Source organism: Oncorhynchus mykiss, chromosome 24 (genome assembly GCF_013265735.2).
Source record: "Oncorhynchus mykiss isolate Arlee chromosome 24, USDA_OmykA_1.1, whole genome shotgun sequence".
In the NCBI taxonomy this organism is placed as follows: Eukaryota; Metazoa; Chordata; class Actinopteri; order Salmoniformes; family Salmonidae; genus Oncorhynchus; species Oncorhynchus mykiss.
Window position 1 is genome coordinate 16,180,186 of NC_048588.1, and position 16,542 is coordinate 16,196,727.

Here is a 16,542-nt window from a genome sequence, read left to right on the forward strand (position 1 = left end):
CCCAGGGAGCTTTTGATCTCCTCAAGAATCGTTTTACATCCGCTCCTATCCTTGTTACACCTGACGTCTCTAGACAGTTCGTTGTCGAGGTTGACGCGTCAGAGGTGGGCGTGGGAGCCATCCTTTCTCAGCGCTCCCTCTCTGACGACAAGGTCCACCCATGCGCGTATTTTTCTCATCGCCTGTCGCCGTCGGAACGTAACTATGATGTGGGTAACCGCGAACTGCTCGCCATCCGGTTAGCCCTAGGCGAATGGCGACAGTGGTTGGAGGGGGCGACCGTTCCTTTTGTCGTTTGGACTGACCATAGGAACCTTGAGTACATCCGTTCTGCCAAACGACTTAATGCGCGTCAGGCGCGTTGGGCGCTGTTTTTCGCTCGTTTCGAGTTCGTGATTTCTTATCGTCCGGGCTCTAAGAACACCAAGCCTGATGCTTTGTCTCGTCTCTTCAGTTCTTCAGTAGCCTCCACTGACCCCGAGGGGATTCTCCCTGAGGGGCGTGTTGTCGGGTTGACTGTCTGGGGAATTGAGAGGCAGGTAAAACAAGCGCTCACTCACACTCCGTCGCCGCGCGCTTGTCCTAGGAACCTTCTTTTCGTTCCCGTTCCTACTCGTCTGGCCGTTCTTCAGTGGGCTCACTCTGCCAAGTTAGCCGGCCACCCTGGCGTTCGGGGTACGCTTGCTTCCATTCGCCAGCGTTTTTGGTGGCCCACCCGGGAGCATGACACGCGTCGTTTCGTGGCTGCTTGTTCGGTCTGCGCGCAGACTAAGTCCGGTAACTCTCCTCCTGCCGGCCGTCTCAGGCCGCTTCCTATTCCCTCTCGACCGTGGTCTCACATCGCCTTAGATTTTGTCACCGGACTGCCTTCGTCAGCGGGGAAGACTGTTATTCTTACGGTTGTCGATAGGTTCTCTAAGGCTGCTCATTTCATTCCCCTTGCTAAGCTTCCTTCTGCTAAAGAGACGGCACAAATCATCATCGAGAATGTTTTCAGAATTCATGGCCTTCCGTCAGACGTCGTTTCGGACAGAGGTCCGCAATTCACGTCTCAATTTTGGAGGGAGTTTTGCCGTTTGATTGGGGCTTCCGTCAGTCTCTCTTCCGGCTTTCACCCCCAGTCTAACGGTCAAGCAGAACGGGCCAATCAGACTATTGGTCGCATCTTACGCAGTCTTTCTTTTCGTAACCCTGCGTCTTGGTCAGAACAGCTCCCCTGGGCAGAATACGCCCACAACTCGCTTCCTTCGTCTGCGACCGGGCTATCTCCTTTTCAGAGTAGCCTCGGGTACCAGCCTCCGCTGTTCTCATCTCAGTTCGCCGAGTCCAGCGTCCCCTCCGCTCAGGCTTTTGTCCAACGTTGCGAGCGCACCTGGAAGAGGGTCAGGTCTGCACTTTGCCGTTATAGGACGCAGACTGTGAGGGCTGCTAATAAGCGTAGAACTAAGAGTCCTAGATATTGTCGCGGTCAGAGAGTTTGGCTCTCCACTCAGAACCTTCCCCTTAAGACGGCTTCTCGCAAGTTGACCCCGCGGTTCATTGGTCCGTTCCGTATTTCTCGGGTCATTAATCCTGTCGCAGTTCGACTTCTTCTTCCGCGATACCTTCGTCGCGTCCACCCGGTCTTCCATGTCTCCTGCATCAAGCCCGTCCTTCGCGCCCCCGCTCGTCTTCCCCCCCCCCCCCCCATCCTTGTCGAGGGCGCACCCATCTACAGGGTCCGTAGAATTTTGGACATGCGTCCTCGGGGCCGTGGTCACCAGTACCTCGTAGATTGGGAGGGGTACGGTCCTGAGGAGAGGAGTTGGGTTCCCTCTCGGGACGTGCTGGACCGTGCGCTGATCGAGGATTTCCTCCGTTGCCGCCAGGTTTCCTCCTCGAGTGCGCCAGGAGGCGCTCGGTGAGTGGGGGGGTACTGTCATGTACTGTCATGTTGTGTCTTGTCTCTGTCCTTTCCCTTCACCCTGTCTCCCTCTGCTGGTCGTTGTTAGGTTACCTTTTCTCCCCCGCTTTCCCCCAGCTGTTCCTTGGGTCTAACTACCCATTCACCCCGTTTCCCACCTGTTCCCTTTTTCCCTCTGATTAGGTCCCTATATCTCTCTCTGTTTCTGTTCCTGTCCTTGTCGGATTCTTGTTTGTTGTGTTTCATGCCTGAGCCAGACTATCGTCATGTTTGCTGTAACCTTGTCCTGTCCTGTCGGAATCTGCCGGTCTATCTGAGCCTACCTATGTTTGGTTATTAAAGAAGCTCTGTTTAAGTTAGTTCGCTTTTGGGTCCTCATTCACTCACCATAACAAGCGCCCTATAGGATGTCATTTGGGATACAGGCAATGCCAGGAGATAAAATGCATGTGTTTCTTGTCTATTTCCTTGCATTGTTTCATGATTGCAGATGCCAGCCAGGAGATTCTGGATGTGGCTAAATAACCAGCTAACAATTTGTATATTAATCTCTCCTCAGTGTGATGACAGCAGTTCTGTGTCATTTACCACTGCCCAGCGTGAGAAAGAAAGCGCCACCTACAGACAGAGAAATGCCGCTGCAGAGACCTGCAGGAGGCACAGCATTGATGGAGCCATGGTAACACAGAGTCAAAGGTCAAACTTAGGGTCAGTGTCAGCTGACCGCTTCCACCCCTACCGTCGTCAGTTCAGCAACGGTGGGGTTGCCACGGGTTGGTTGGCCCCTGGGCCCCCTGGGTCTCATCCCTTCATCAGTCTCGGAGAGGTGGAGTCTCCAGATAGTTTCACAGACACATCTACCAGTGAGGAACAGACATGCTGGGATACATACAACGGGAGTTTCCAAGCTTCCAGACTGATGGTATGATACAGTGATATTCATACTCTAAATGGCTATTAATTCATGGTACACGCTAACAGCTGAACTGTAGTACCATACCCAAATGTACATGGCCATTGAGGAGAGCATTTCGCTACACTCGCATTAACATCTGCTAACCATGTGTATGTGACAAATAACATTTGATTTGATTTGATCACAATGCTGCCAATGAGTTTCCTCAGATTTCATTACTTGTATAATGCATTTATATTAATTCATTCCCTTCATTCAACACAGCAGGGCTCCCAGCACTCTTACCCAGAACCACTGGCTGCACCCAAGGAACCTTCCTGCTTCCTGTCCCAAGGCCATGCCTCCTACAGCCCCCTAGCCCCACTGCAGCAGGTGAGTGGGCAGGACCAAAGTACAGGGGGAGGGGTTAACTTAAGGGGGAGGTTCTTAGAGGAGCTTAACTCAATAGGGTGGTTTAGGTAGGCTATAGAGCGCAATAGTAATGGTGTCTTTTTGTAGGCACTAACGGAGGGGATTTTGTAGGGTTTTTGGATAAACACAGAAAATAAGGTCTATGGTAACACGGGTTTAGGAGATCTTATGGTATATGTTTTGTTCTATGAGAGAATCTTAATCTGCTAACGTAAAAATATTGAATTTTGATGCATTTATGTAATCAAAACAAGCACACAAAGCACTTAAAGGCTTCATAATTCATAAATGTCCGGTTAACTGACTAATATTCTCTCAAAGAACAAAACTCATTTATATTTTTTAGGTCTACAAACTGTTGGTTTGGGTGGAATGTTGGTGCTGTATAGGTTGGTTGACACAGAAACTACCAACGGTACTGCATATCTTTTCAAGAGTTAGGGCCCTTGAAAAGATAACTTGTCAAACTCCTTGCCAAGGAAAACAACACTTTGCCAACAGGGCTTGGTTATATCATACCGTGAACTTGTAACAGTATAGGGTTGGCAGAACACAGCTGTGCGGTTTGGAAAAACCTCACTGTGTACTCACTTTGTTACTAAAGTAATACAAGTTCTGCTGTAACAATGTGTGTATGTATGTGTTTGTGTTCTCTCTAGTTCTCACCAGGTGTGTATTCTACCAGTGGACAATCCAAAAGTTCTCAGTACTCTCTCCAGTGCCTCTCCACTCCAACCCATCAGGACAGTAGCATGCAGTCCCTCTTCCCCAAGCCCATCTACTCATACAGGTGAACACGCTACTTCGATACTCCATACATGTTCATAATCACAATCTATTACCAATCGGTACAATCAGGTTTTGGAATTTGGCGTAACATTAATTATATATTAAAGACCTTATTTAATCAAGACTGTATTCAATCAAGACCTTATTCAATCAAGACCTTATTTAATCAAGACCGTATTCAATCAAGACCTTATTCAATCAAGACCTTATTCAATCAAGACCTTATTTAATCAAGACCGTATTCAATCAAGACCTTATTCACTCAAGACCTTATTCAATCAAGACCTTATTCAATCAAGACTGTATTCAATCAAGACCTTATTCAATCAAGACCTTATTCAATCAAGACCTTATTCAATCAAGACTGTATTCAATCAAGACCTTATTAAATCAAGACCGTATTCAATCAAGACCTTATTCAATCAAGACCTTATTCAATCAAGACCTTATTCAATCAAGACTGTATTCAATCAAGACCTTATTTAATCAAGACCTTATTCAATCAAGACCTTATTTAATCAAGACCTTATTCAATCAAGACTGTATTCAATCAAGACCTTATTTAATCAAGACCTTATTCAATCAAGACATTATTTAATCAAGACCGTATTCAATCAAGACCTTATTCAATCAAGACCTTATTCAATCAAGACTGCATTCAATCAAGACCTTATTTAATCAAGACCTTATTCAATCAAGACCTTATTTAATCAAGACCTTATTTAATCAAGACCGTATTCAATCAAGACCTTATTTAATCAAGACCTTATTCAATCAAGACTGTATTCAATCAAGACCTTATTTAATCAAGACCTTATTTAATCAAGACCGTATTCAATCAATACCTTATTCAATCAAGACCTTATTCAATCAAGACCTTATTTAATCAAGACCTTATTCAATCAAGACCTTATTCAATCAAGACCTTATTCAATCAAGACCTTATTCAATCAAGACCTTATTCAATCAAGACCTTATTTAATCAAGACCTTATTCAATCAAGACCTTATTCAATCAAGACCTTATTTAATCAAGACCTTATTTAATCAAGACCTTATTCAATCAAGACCTTATTCAATCAAGACCTTATTCAATCAAGACCTTATTTAATCAAGACCTTATTTAATCAAGACCGTATTCAATCAAGACTGTATTCAATCAAGACTGTATTCAATCAAGACCTTATTCAATCAAGACCTTATTTAATCAAGACCTTATTCAATCAAGACCTTATTCAATCAAGACCTTATTCAATCAAGACCTTATTCAATCAAGACCTTATTTAATCAATACCTTATTTAATCAAGACCTTATTTAATCAAGACCGTATTCAATCAAGACTGTATTCAATCAAGACCTTATTCAATCAAGACCTTATTCAATCAAGACCTTATTTAATCAAGACCTTATTTAATCAAGACCTTATTCAATCAAGACCTTATTCAATCAAGACCTTATTCAATCAAGACCTTATTCAATCAAGACCTTATTCAATCAAGACCTTATTTAATCAAGACCTTATTCAATCAAGACCTTATTCAATCAAGACCTTATTTAATCAAGACCTTATTTAATCAAGACCTTATTCAATCAAGACCTTATTCAATCAAGATCTTATTCAATCAAGACCTTATTTAATCAAGACCTTATTCAATCAAGACCTTATTTAATCAAGACCTTATTCAATCAAGACCTTATTTAATCAAGACCTTATTTAATCAAGACCTTATTTAATCAAGACCTTATTTAATCAAACCCATTTCTCAATATTGATTACTCCTCTTTCTCTGCCTGTTTGAAGTCATGTTTACAGGGCGAAACAAAAATCAGTTGAACTGTAAGCATGTCAGTTCTTTAATAACCCCTAAAACCAGTTTACCAGTTTAGATTGAAAGGGAACCAAAGTATATACTGTATATTTGGTGTATGGAGGGGGTGTAATGTGTGAGGTGGATGGAGGGAGTGTGAGGTGTGAGGTGGATGGAGGGGGTGTGAGGTGTGAGGTGGATGGAGGGGGTGTAAGGTGTGAGGTGGATGGAGGGGGTGTAAGGTGTGAGGTGGATGGAGGGGGTGTAAGGTGTGAGGTGGATGGAGGGGGTGTGAGGTGTGAGGTGTGAGGTGGATGGAGGGGGTGTAAGGTGTGAGGTGTGAGGTGGATGGAGGGGGTGTAAGGAGTGAGATGGATGGAGGGGGTGTAAGGTGTGAGGTGAATGGGAGGTGTGAGGTGTGCGGCATGAGGTGTGAGGTGGATGTAGGGGTGTGAGGTGTGATTTGGTTGGGGGGGTGCGGTGTGAGGTGTGAGGTGGATGGGGGCTGTGTGAGGTGTAAGGTGGATGAGGGGTGTGTCAGGTATGAGGTGTGTGTGAGGTGGATTGGGTGTGTGTGAGGTGTAAGGTGGATGAGAAGTGTGTGTGAGGTGTGAGATGGATGGAGTGTGTGTGAGGTGGATGGAGGCTGTGTGAGGTGTGAGGTGTGAGATGGATGGAGTGTGTGTGAGGTGGATGGAGGCTGTGTGAGGTGTGAGGTGGATGGGGGGGTGTGAGGTGTGCAGCGTGTGCGGCGTGAGGTGTGAGGTGGATGGGGGGGTGCAGTGTGAGGTGTGAGGTGGATGGGGGCTGTGTGAGGTGTGAGGTGGATGGGGGGTGTGCGGTGTGAGGTATGAGGTGGATGGGGGCTGTGTGAGGTGTGAGGTGGATGTAGGGGTGTGAGGTGTGAGTTGGATGGGGGGGTGTGAGGTGGATGGGGGCTGTGTGAGGTGTGAGGTGGATGGGGTGTGTGTGAGATGTGAGGTTGATGAGATGTGTGTGTGAGATGTGAGGTGGATGGTGTGTGTGTGAGGTGGATGAGGTGTGTGAGGTGTGAGGTGTGAGGTGGATGGGGGGTGTGTGCGGTGTGAGATGGATGGGGTGTGTGTGAGGTGTGCGGTGGATGGAGAGGTGTGAGGTGTAAGTTGGATGGGGGGTGTGCGGTGTGATGTGTGAGGTGGATGGGGTGTGTGTATCAGATGTGAGGTGGATGGGTGGGTGTGAGGTGTGCAGCGTGTGCGGCGTGAGGTCTGAGGTGTGAGGTGGATGGGGGCTGTGTGAGGTGTGAGGTGTGAGGTGTGAGATGGATGGGGGGTGTGCGGTGTGAGGTGTGAGGTGGATGGGGGCTGTGTGAGGTGTGAGGTGGATTGGGTGAATGGGAGGTGTGAGGTGGATGTAGGGGTGTGAGGTGTGAGTTGGATGGGGGGGTGTGAGGTGTGAGGTGGATGGGGGCTGTGTGAGGTGTGAGGTGGATGGGGGCTGTGTGAGGTGTGAGGTGGATGGGGTGTGTGTGAGGTGTGAGGTTGATGAGATGTGTGTGTGAGATGTGAGGTGGATGGTGTGTGTGTGAGGTGGATGAGGTGTGTGAGGTGTGAGGTGTGAGGTGTGAGGTGGATGGGGGGGGTGTGCGGTGTGAGATGGATGGGGTGTGTGTGAGGTGTGCAGTGTGTGTGTGTGTGTGTGTGTGTGTGTGTGGTGGATGAGGTGTGTGTGAGGTGTAAGGTGGATGAGGTGTGTGAGGTGTGAGGTGGATGGGGGGGTGTGAGGTGGCTGAGGTGTCTGTATAAGATGTGAGGTGGATTGTGTGTGTGTGAGGTGTGAGGTGTTGGGTGAATGGGAGGTGTGAGGTGTGTGGCGTGAGGTCTGAGGTGGATGGAAGGGTGTGAGGTGTGAGTTGGATGCGGGATGTGCGGTGTGAGGTGGATGGTGTGTGTGTGTGTGTGTGTGTGTGTGTGTGTGTGTGTGTGTGTGAGGTGTGAGGTGGATGGGGTGTGCGTGAGGTGTAAGGTGGATGAGATGTGTGTATGAGATGTGAGGTGGATGGAGTGTGTGTGAGGTGGATGGAGTGTGTGTGAGGTATGAGGTGTGGGGTGAATGGGAGGTGTGAGGTGTGTGGTTGATGAGGGGTGTATGAGGTGTGCGGCGTGAGGTGTGAGGTGGGTGGAGTGTGTTTGTGTGAGGTGTGAGGTGAGAGGTGGATGGAGTGTGTATGAGGTGGTTGAGATGTGTGTGTGAGGTGTGAGGTGGATGGAGTGTGTGTGAGGTGTGAGGGGTGTGTGTTAGGTGTGAGATGGATGGGGTGTGCGTGAGGTGTAAGGTGGATGAGATGTGTGTATGAGATGTGAGGTGGATGGAGTGTGTGTGAGGTGGATGGAGTGTGTGTGAGGTGTGAGGTGTGGGGTGAATGGGAGGTGTGAGGTGTGTGGTTGATGAGGGGTGTGTGAGGTGTGCGGCATGAGATGTGAGGTGGATGGGGGTGTGAGGTGTGAGGTGGGTGGAGTGTGTTTGTGTGAGGTGTGAGGTGAGAGGTGGATGGAGTGTGTATGAGGTGGTTGAGATGTGTGTGTGAGGTGTGAGGTGGATGGAGTGTGTGTGAGGTGTGAGGGGTGTGTGTTAGGTGTGAGGTGGATGAGATGTGTGTGAGGTGTGACGTGGATGAGATGTGTGTGTGTGTGTGTGTGAGGTGAATAAGGTGTGTGTGAGTTGTGAGGTGGATGGTGTGTGTGTGGGGTGGATGGGGTGTGTGTGAGGTGGATGGAGTGTGTGTGAGATGGATGGAGTGTGTGTGTGAGGTAGCCCATACCCAAGCGCTACACTGGTTCCACATACATTAGCACTGCCTCTTATTCAAATTCACTACTAAGACCATTTGTGCTTGAATTACATTCATTTTACTTCTTGACGCACCCATCCCGTTAGCGGGATCATTTTCGTCAACATCCGCTGAATTGCAGAGCGCCAAATTCAAATTGAATTACTAAAAATATTTAATTTTCATGAAATCACAAGTTTAATATAGCAAAACACAGCTTAGCTTGTTGTTAATCCACCAGGCATGTCAGATTTCAAAAAAGCTTTTCAGAGAAAGCATACCAAGCATGTACAGTGCCTTGCGAAAGTATTCGGCCCCCTTGAACTTTGCGACCTTTTGCCACATTTCAGGCTTCAAACATAAAAATATAAAACTGTATTTTTTTGTGAAGAATCAACAACAAGTGGGACACAATCATGAAGTGGAACGACATTTATTGGATATTTCAAACTTTTTTAACAAATCAATAACTGAAAAATTGGCCGTGCAAAATTATTCAGCCCCTTTACTTTCAGTGCAGCAAACTCTCTCCAGAAGTTCAGTGAGGATCTCTGAATGATCCAATGTTGACCTAAATGACTAATGATGATAAATACAATCCACCTGTGTGTAATCAAGTCTCCGTATAAATGCACCTGCACTGTGATAGTCTCAGAGGTCCGTTAAAAGCGCAGAGAGCATCATGAAGAACAAGGAACACACCAGGCAGGTCCGAGATACTGTTGTGAAGAAGTTTAAAGCCGGATTTGGATACAAAAAGATTTCCCAAGCTTTAAACATCCCAAGGAGCACTGTGCAAGCGATAATATTGAAATGGAAGGAGTATCAGACCACTGCAAATCTACCAAGACCTGGCCATCCCTCTAAACTTTCAGCTCATACAAGGAGAAGACTGATCAGAGATGCAGCCAAGAGGCCCATGATCACTCTGGATGAACTGCAGAGATCTACAGCTGAGGTGGGAGACTCTGTCCATAGGACAACAATCAGTCGTATATATTGCACAAATCTGGCCTTTATGGAAGAGTGGCAAGAAGAAAGCCATTTCTTAAAGATATCCATAAAAAGTGTTGTTTAAAGTTTGCCACAAGCCACCTGGGAGACACACCAAACATGTGGAAGAAGGTGCTCTGGTCAGATGAAACCAAAATTGAACTTTTTGGCAACAATGCAAAACGTTATGTTTGGCGTAAAAGCAACACAGCTGAACACACCATCCCCACTGTCAAACATGGTGGTGGCAGCATCATGGTTTGGGCCTGCTTTTCTTCAGCAGGGACAGGGAAGATGGTTAAAATTGATGGGAAGATGGATGGAGCCAAATACAGGACCATTCTGGAAGAAAACCTGATGGAGTCTGCAAAAGACCTGAGACTAGGATGGAGATTTGTCTTCCAACAAGACAATGATCCAAAACATAAAGCAAAATCTACAATGGAATGGTTCAAAAATAAACATATCCAGGTGTTAGAATGGCCAAGTCAAAGTCCAGACCTGAATCCAATCGAGAATCTGTGGAAAGAACTGAAAACTGCTGTTCACAAATGCTCTCCATCCAACCTCACTGAGCTCGAGCTGTTTTGCAAGGAGGAATGGGAAAAATTTGCAGTCTATCGATGTGCAAAACTGATAGAGACATACCCCAAGCGACTTACAGCTGTAGTTGCAGCAAAAGGTGGCGCTACAAAGTGTTAACTTAAGGGGGCTGAATAATTTTGCACGGCCAATTTTTCAGTTTTTGATTTGTTAAAAAAGTTTGAAATATCCAATAAATGTCGTTCCACTTCATGATTGTGTCCCACTTGTTGTTGATTCTTCACAAAAAAATACAGTTTTATATCTTTATGTTTGAAGCCAACATGTGGCAAAAGGTCGCAAAGTTCAAGGGGGCCGAATGCTTTCGCAAGGCACTGTATTCCTTTAAATGGAGGGAAGGCATGCAATGGAACAGAGAGCTTTCAGGAAAAACAGCACTTCCTGGTTGGATTTTCCTCAGGTTTTCGCCTGCAATATCAGTTCTGTTATACTCACAGACAATATTTTGACAATTTTGGAAACTTTAGAGTGTTTTCTATCTTATAGTCTTATATGCATATTCTAGATTCTGGGCCTGAGAAATATGCAGTTTCATTTGGGTACGTTTTTCATCCAAACATCAAAATACTGCCCCCTACACTCAAGAGGTTTTAATGTAATTTCTATCTACCATACTTATTTTCTGACGTTTTCCTCAGCGGCTGAGTTAATATGATAATAGCAACTTGTTTCCTTTTATTGTTTTGTGGATGTCATCATGGATCCTTGTCATGAATGATGTACATTAGAATCATCGCTATCTGTCCCCATAGAAGAACCCTTTTTGGTTCCAGGTAAAACCCTTTTTGGTTCCAGGTAGAACTCTTTCTACAGACGGTTCTACATGGAACCCAAAAGGGTTCTCCTATGGGGACAGTCGATGAACCCTTTTGGAACCCTACTGTATATGTAATGAATAAACAACACTGTGATGTTACATAATATAATATATGTTATCATATGCAATAATAATATAATATGGACTACAACTGATTGACTACACTGACTACAATGTTTGTCTTCAATCCGTAGCATTCTGATCTTCATGGCTCTGAGGAACAGTAAGACAGGGAGTCTCCCTGTTAGTGAGATCTACAGGTTCATGACTGAACACTTCCCATACTTCAAGGTACAGCAGGAGGACATTATGGCTTCTCGCTGACACAACAGTCATCTCTGTCTTCATAACGCTTTCATTATTTTCATCCTATGTATTTTATCTGTGAAATGTCACAGGCAGAGTTGTTATAACCATTGCTATACATCCTTGTATGAACTTTGCATCACCTAACTTTCCAAAACGAATGAATACAAGGACACACAAGTGACATGCATTGGGCTTAACCACACTTGTAAAGTAAATTCCTTGTATTTACATGTGGTTTGAAAGACTCAATCACTGAGAGATCAACGCCTGCTGATCTTCAATCCTCTCATATCTGGCGATAAGCCCTTTATAGTAGGACATGGAGAGGGAGAGAGAGAGAAACCATATATTTTCTTTAGAGGCTCCATAGATGAATGATGAATGATACTATAATAGTGTATATAGATCCAACTGTGTGCCAAAGCAGAAGCAGCCTTTGCCGTAGACTAGCCTCGTCCCCAGCCATTTGTTAGGCATCATCAACCCCTACCTATTCTATAGAGAATTCAGGCGTGGCCTCTAGGACCTAGTCAAAAATAGTGCACTAGGGAACAGGGTGCTATTTGGGACTCAGACTGTGTTTATCGAGGCTAGCCGTGGGCCACCCCGGCTGATACCCGTTAGGGCTTGATCAGTGTCTTCCCATCCATCAAGATGCTTATAGACCCATGAAGTGGTTGGCTGTTTGTTGGCTTTCAGTCTGGCTGGCTATCTGGCCTGCTGTCTGTCTGTCTGTCTGTCTGTCTGTCTGGCTGGCTGGCTGGTTGGCTGGCTGGCTGTCTGGCTGGCTCTCTGTATGTCTGGCTGTCTGTCTGTCTGGCGTAGGAAGAGGAGGAATGTACAACGTGGCACTGCAGCAGCTTTGGCTCCTCTTCAGCCAAACATACTGTAGAACCTATGACTGAGAGCCTGCCTCTGGGGTGTGTGTGTGTGTGTGTGTTTGTGTGCGTGTGTGCGTGTGTGCGTGTGTGTGTGTGTGTGTGTGTGTGCAATGTGGCCCTACCCCTGCTTTGGTTCCTCTTGACTTTTGACTTGATTTTTAAGTATTTTAACCCCTATTTCGGTAAAAAGCTGAGGGTTGGGGCTGGACAGAGCTATGGATGCAGAGACTGACCATCCATGACATCACATTATATTTTTAAGCTGTATATTGTTTATTTGCATTGAATGTTTACAAACAGTGGAGTAAAACAAGCGTATATGTTGGGTTCTGAACTAACTTCTAAGCTATATTCTTCAAGGATGAATGGGTAACTATCATTAATTGGAATGTCAAAAAATGGATGCATCAATCGCAGATAGCCCCTTTAAGAAATTCATAAATATGTTAAATATACTTCAATGCAATACCTTGATTATTTACATATACTACTGTATAGTTTGGTTAGTATAGTATAGTATAGTTACCTTGATTATTTACATATACTACTGTATAGTTTGGTTAGTATAGTATAGTATAGTTACCTTGATTATTTACATATACTACTGTATAGTTTGGTTAGTATAGTATAGTATAGTTACCTTGATTATTTACATATACTACTGTATAGTTTGGTTAGTATAGTATAGTATAGTTACCTTGATTATTTACATATACTACTGTATAGTTTGTGGCTATAAACATTGAACAATTAAAAATTGGAGAGGAAAAATATCCCATGGAAAATGTAAATACTGTTACTGTACATTTCTCCTCTCCTTTCTGTCTCTCAGACGGCTCCAGATGGATGGAAGAACTCGGTCCGCCACAATCTGTCTCTGAATAAGTGCTTTGAGAAGGTGGAGAATAAGATTGGCAACTCTTCCCGTAAGGGCTGCCTGTGGGCCCTCAACCCAGCCAAGATAGAGAAGATGCAGGAGGAGCTACACAAGTGGCGCCGCAAAGACCCCCTCACTGTCCGCAAGAGCATGGCCAGGCCAGGTAGGTGGTCTATTCATCAAGACCAGGACTCCTCTTAGACCTGGCCCATGTTTTATTTGCACTTCCTCAAAGTTCAGATGCCAGTGTTTTAATGGACTGTAAGCTTGGCAATCCTCAGGTCCGTCATGGCATAAATTACACCCTAAATAAGATGGTTCTATGTTACTCAGAACGATTCAAGTACAGCTTGTGTTGTTACAGACAGGGCATGTTACCTTGGAGACCGAGCAACACCAGTGTTCTGGTGATTATATCCACTCAGCCTTTTTGGCAGCTGTTACCAGAGATAAATGTAAGGTCATCTCAATTTACCCATCTCTCTCTCTCTCTCTCTCTCTCTCTCTCTTTCTCACTCTCTCTCTCTCTCTCTCTGTTTTCTCAGAGGACCTGGATCGCCTGTTGGGGGAAAGACCAGGGAATCTGAAATCTTTACCTTTTTACCACCAGACCCCACTGGCAAGATCCACCACAAACTACAACCCTACCCCTTCCTCCTTCACTTCATCCCAGCCTCCAGAGCCCTGTCGTCCTCTCCAACGTCCCCTCTACCCCCACGTCCCCCCTTCCACCCTGACAGTCAACCAGCACCCCCGCTACATGTCCCCCACCACCCCCCACCCCTTCTCCTTCTACTCCCCCTGCGGACAGCAGCCTCCATCAGGTATCCCTCCCAATGTGGGTACCTTGGGTTCCCCTTTGGCGGGGCAGACACCCTCCAACTGTAGCGCCACCATACAGGCAGAGTATAAATTTGGGCCCAGGAGCATGCAGGAGCTACAGCTAGAGGGAGATGCTAGTAACGATATCGACACGCTCAACCCCAGCTTGACTGACCTGCAGCTCCACGGTGAGTGAGTGAGAGAGAGTGAGAGAGTGAGAGTGAGAGAGAGTGAGAGAAAGTGAGAGAGAGTGAGAGAGAAAGAGAGAGAGAGAGAGAGAAAGAACCATATTCAGGAATTCTTTTTATACAATCTTCAACAAGATTAGCAACCCTGTTCACTCTCTTCTCAGGTTACTTGTGGGAGGAGCTGAGAGAGGACAGCCTGGCTCCTGATTCGCTGGTAGCAATCAGTCCCTCCTCGTCCCCCTCATCTTCCCAGCCAACACACTTCCTCCTGGGGTCAAGTCTGAGGAGCACCTGTCCTGTCAACCAGACATCAGAGTTGATCTCTGTCGGGCTGGGGAAGGAGGAGGAAGAAGATGAGGGGGAGATGGACGGAGGATGTGGAGGTCCATCAGACCTACATATTAATGGACAGTACCACACAGCCTACACAGGTGTGGAGAGTTTAGCTGGTTACCTCACTTCCATGGGGAACACCCCCATACCTTTGCTTTGAAGACCAGGAATAGACTGGGGTTGTGAAGGTCAAGACTTATCACAATGTAGCAATGAAACAGTGACAATATTGTGCACAGTTTGATCACAATCAAACATCATATTTTGCTTTGCTTTGAACCTGCAGAGCTCGTTGGTTCAATTAGTCTACAATTAGCCTGAATGAAATCTGTGAGCGAGTAGGGGTTCAGGTTTTCACACAAGATGGCAGCAGAGAGCTGTAGTGACTTATTTAATGGAACTTTAGAGTTGTTGATAGAAATACAGCGCTGGTGACATTTCTTCCTTATTCTACACTACAGAGAAGCATATCTGTTCTACACAACATATTTCTATGTTGAACATTTTGTGAAGTACCTTTCTCCTGAATAAGCCCCCTGGTGTGATATGTTCCCGCTTTTTCAATTTGCATTTTATTCAGTTTATGGTGACAAGAGATGATTCAAGCCATCTGGTTTTTAGCTCAAAGCTAATGAATGTAATTACAAAATTTGTCTTAGCATAATTTCTGATACGAAACAGGGAACATAATCACTGTTAACTCAATTAATTTTCTTTCTAGAAATAGTTTTCAAAGCTTTCTAGCTAAATTACCATTGAGGATGGAAGTCAATCTCAAGGCAGAGCCAGACAATTGTTCTCAGACCTCCCTCTAGTTCCTGTAAGTCCTATCTAATAATTTAGCTTCCATAAATATGAAAGTGAACAAGGTGACATCACCTTACCAGGAACAAGTTTTGAGAGTGTGTTTTAGTCATAGCATGTGTGAAAGGGCCCTTTTTCTTGTATGGAACAACTGAGTATATAGTAAACTGTCTTTGATTTATAGCTCTTGAACTGATTCATGATTTGATATTCTAGTCTAGACAATTTGTTCTGCATCTATCTAATTTCTGTCCATCACAAATCTATCCAGACATTGTAAAACAACCTTCGATATAATTGGCTGTTCCCACATATTGTAGCTGGTGTCATTGTTTTACCATCTTGGGTATCAAGTGAAAAAAGACCACAAGTCGCATTTTAAGACTTTCCAAAAAAATCACATATATTTATTTCTCTGAGTGGCATTTCAACTGTCCAAACTTGACATCATTTTAATTTACAATAACCACATTTCTTATAAATACATCTGCAGATCTCTTGAGACTAAATATGAGCGGGATATCAAAATGAATATCTGGTTTTGAGTTCATATATGACTATCCTTCGACTACTTTTAACTCGTCAAAGTGGCTACTTAAAAAAATACTTTAGAAGATAAAACTATGAGTATACGTAAATAAACACGACTAGGGTTGCAAAATTCCAGTAACTTTCCTTAAATTCCCAGTTTTTCCAAAAATCCATGTTGGAAAATTCCTGGAATCAGGCTGGAATAAGAAATCCAGGAATCCTCCAAAAGGGACTTCTGGAAAACCTGGGAATTTTGGAAAAGCTAGAATTTTCCAGCCCTAATACGACACATTCACATTAAAAGAGTACCTGTCCCATTCTACGATGTACTGTATGCTAATGGGATTCAACTGGTTTCTACTGGTATGGTGATCAACAAAGAACCTCATCAAACGGCAGTATTGTTCCTTTCAGGGACAACGAGTCATTCAGAGCTAATAGCTATTTATTAGAAATTCAATCAACTTTTTTTGACTTTCTTTAAGAGTAAAAAAAAGTAGCAGAACCCTAGTAGAAATATATAGGTTCTGCTTGCTCGACTAGAATACATGTTTTGATGATGTCAGAGAATTGTGTGTCTGTGTCACTTGGTAATACGACAGACAGCTGGTCTGTCTGTCTCTGTTATTTAAATAGCTACAATACCAGTCAAAAGTTGGGACACACCTACTCCTTCAAGGGTTTTTCTTTATATTTTACTATGTTCTACATTGTAGAATAATAGTGAAGACATCAAAACTATGAAATA

General features: G+C 44.7%; 1 protein-coding gene across 1 annotated transcript; it reads left to right on the forward strand.

Moving 5' to 3' along the window:
* The first annotated feature begins 2,483 nt into the window (after nucleotides 1-2,483).
* On the forward strand, nucleotides 2,484-14,619 carry LOC110503351 (forkhead box protein N1-like). Its single transcript, XM_021581716.2, has 7 exons — nucleotides 2,484-2,825; nucleotides 3,084-3,191; nucleotides 3,890-4,020; nucleotides 11,244-11,340; nucleotides 13,072-13,279; nucleotides 13,662-14,126; nucleotides 14,291-14,619. The coding sequence occupies exons 1-7, from the start codon at nucleotides 2,580-2,582 to the stop codon at nucleotides 14,617-14,619; spliced, it is 1,584 nt and encodes a 527-aa protein (XP_021437391.2). The 5' UTR covers nucleotides 2,484-2,579.
* Nucleotides 14,620-16,542: the final 1,923 nt, after the last annotated feature.

Excerpts from the sequence above, each read along its gene's own strand:
- LOC110503351 (XM_021581716.2), top strand. The coding sequence starts at position 2,580 with ATGGTAACACAGAGTCAAAGGTCAAACTTAGGGTCAGTGTCAGCTGAC. Across the intron at positions 3,192-3,889 it reads CCCTAGCCCCACTGCAGCAG|TTCTCACCAGGTGTGTATTC; the intron begins GTGAGTGGGCAG and ends TGTTCTCTCTAG. Across the intron at positions 11,341-13,071 it reads AACACTTCCCATACTTCAAG|ACGGCTCCAGATGGATGGAA; the intron begins GTACAGCAGGAG and ends TCTGTCTCTCAG.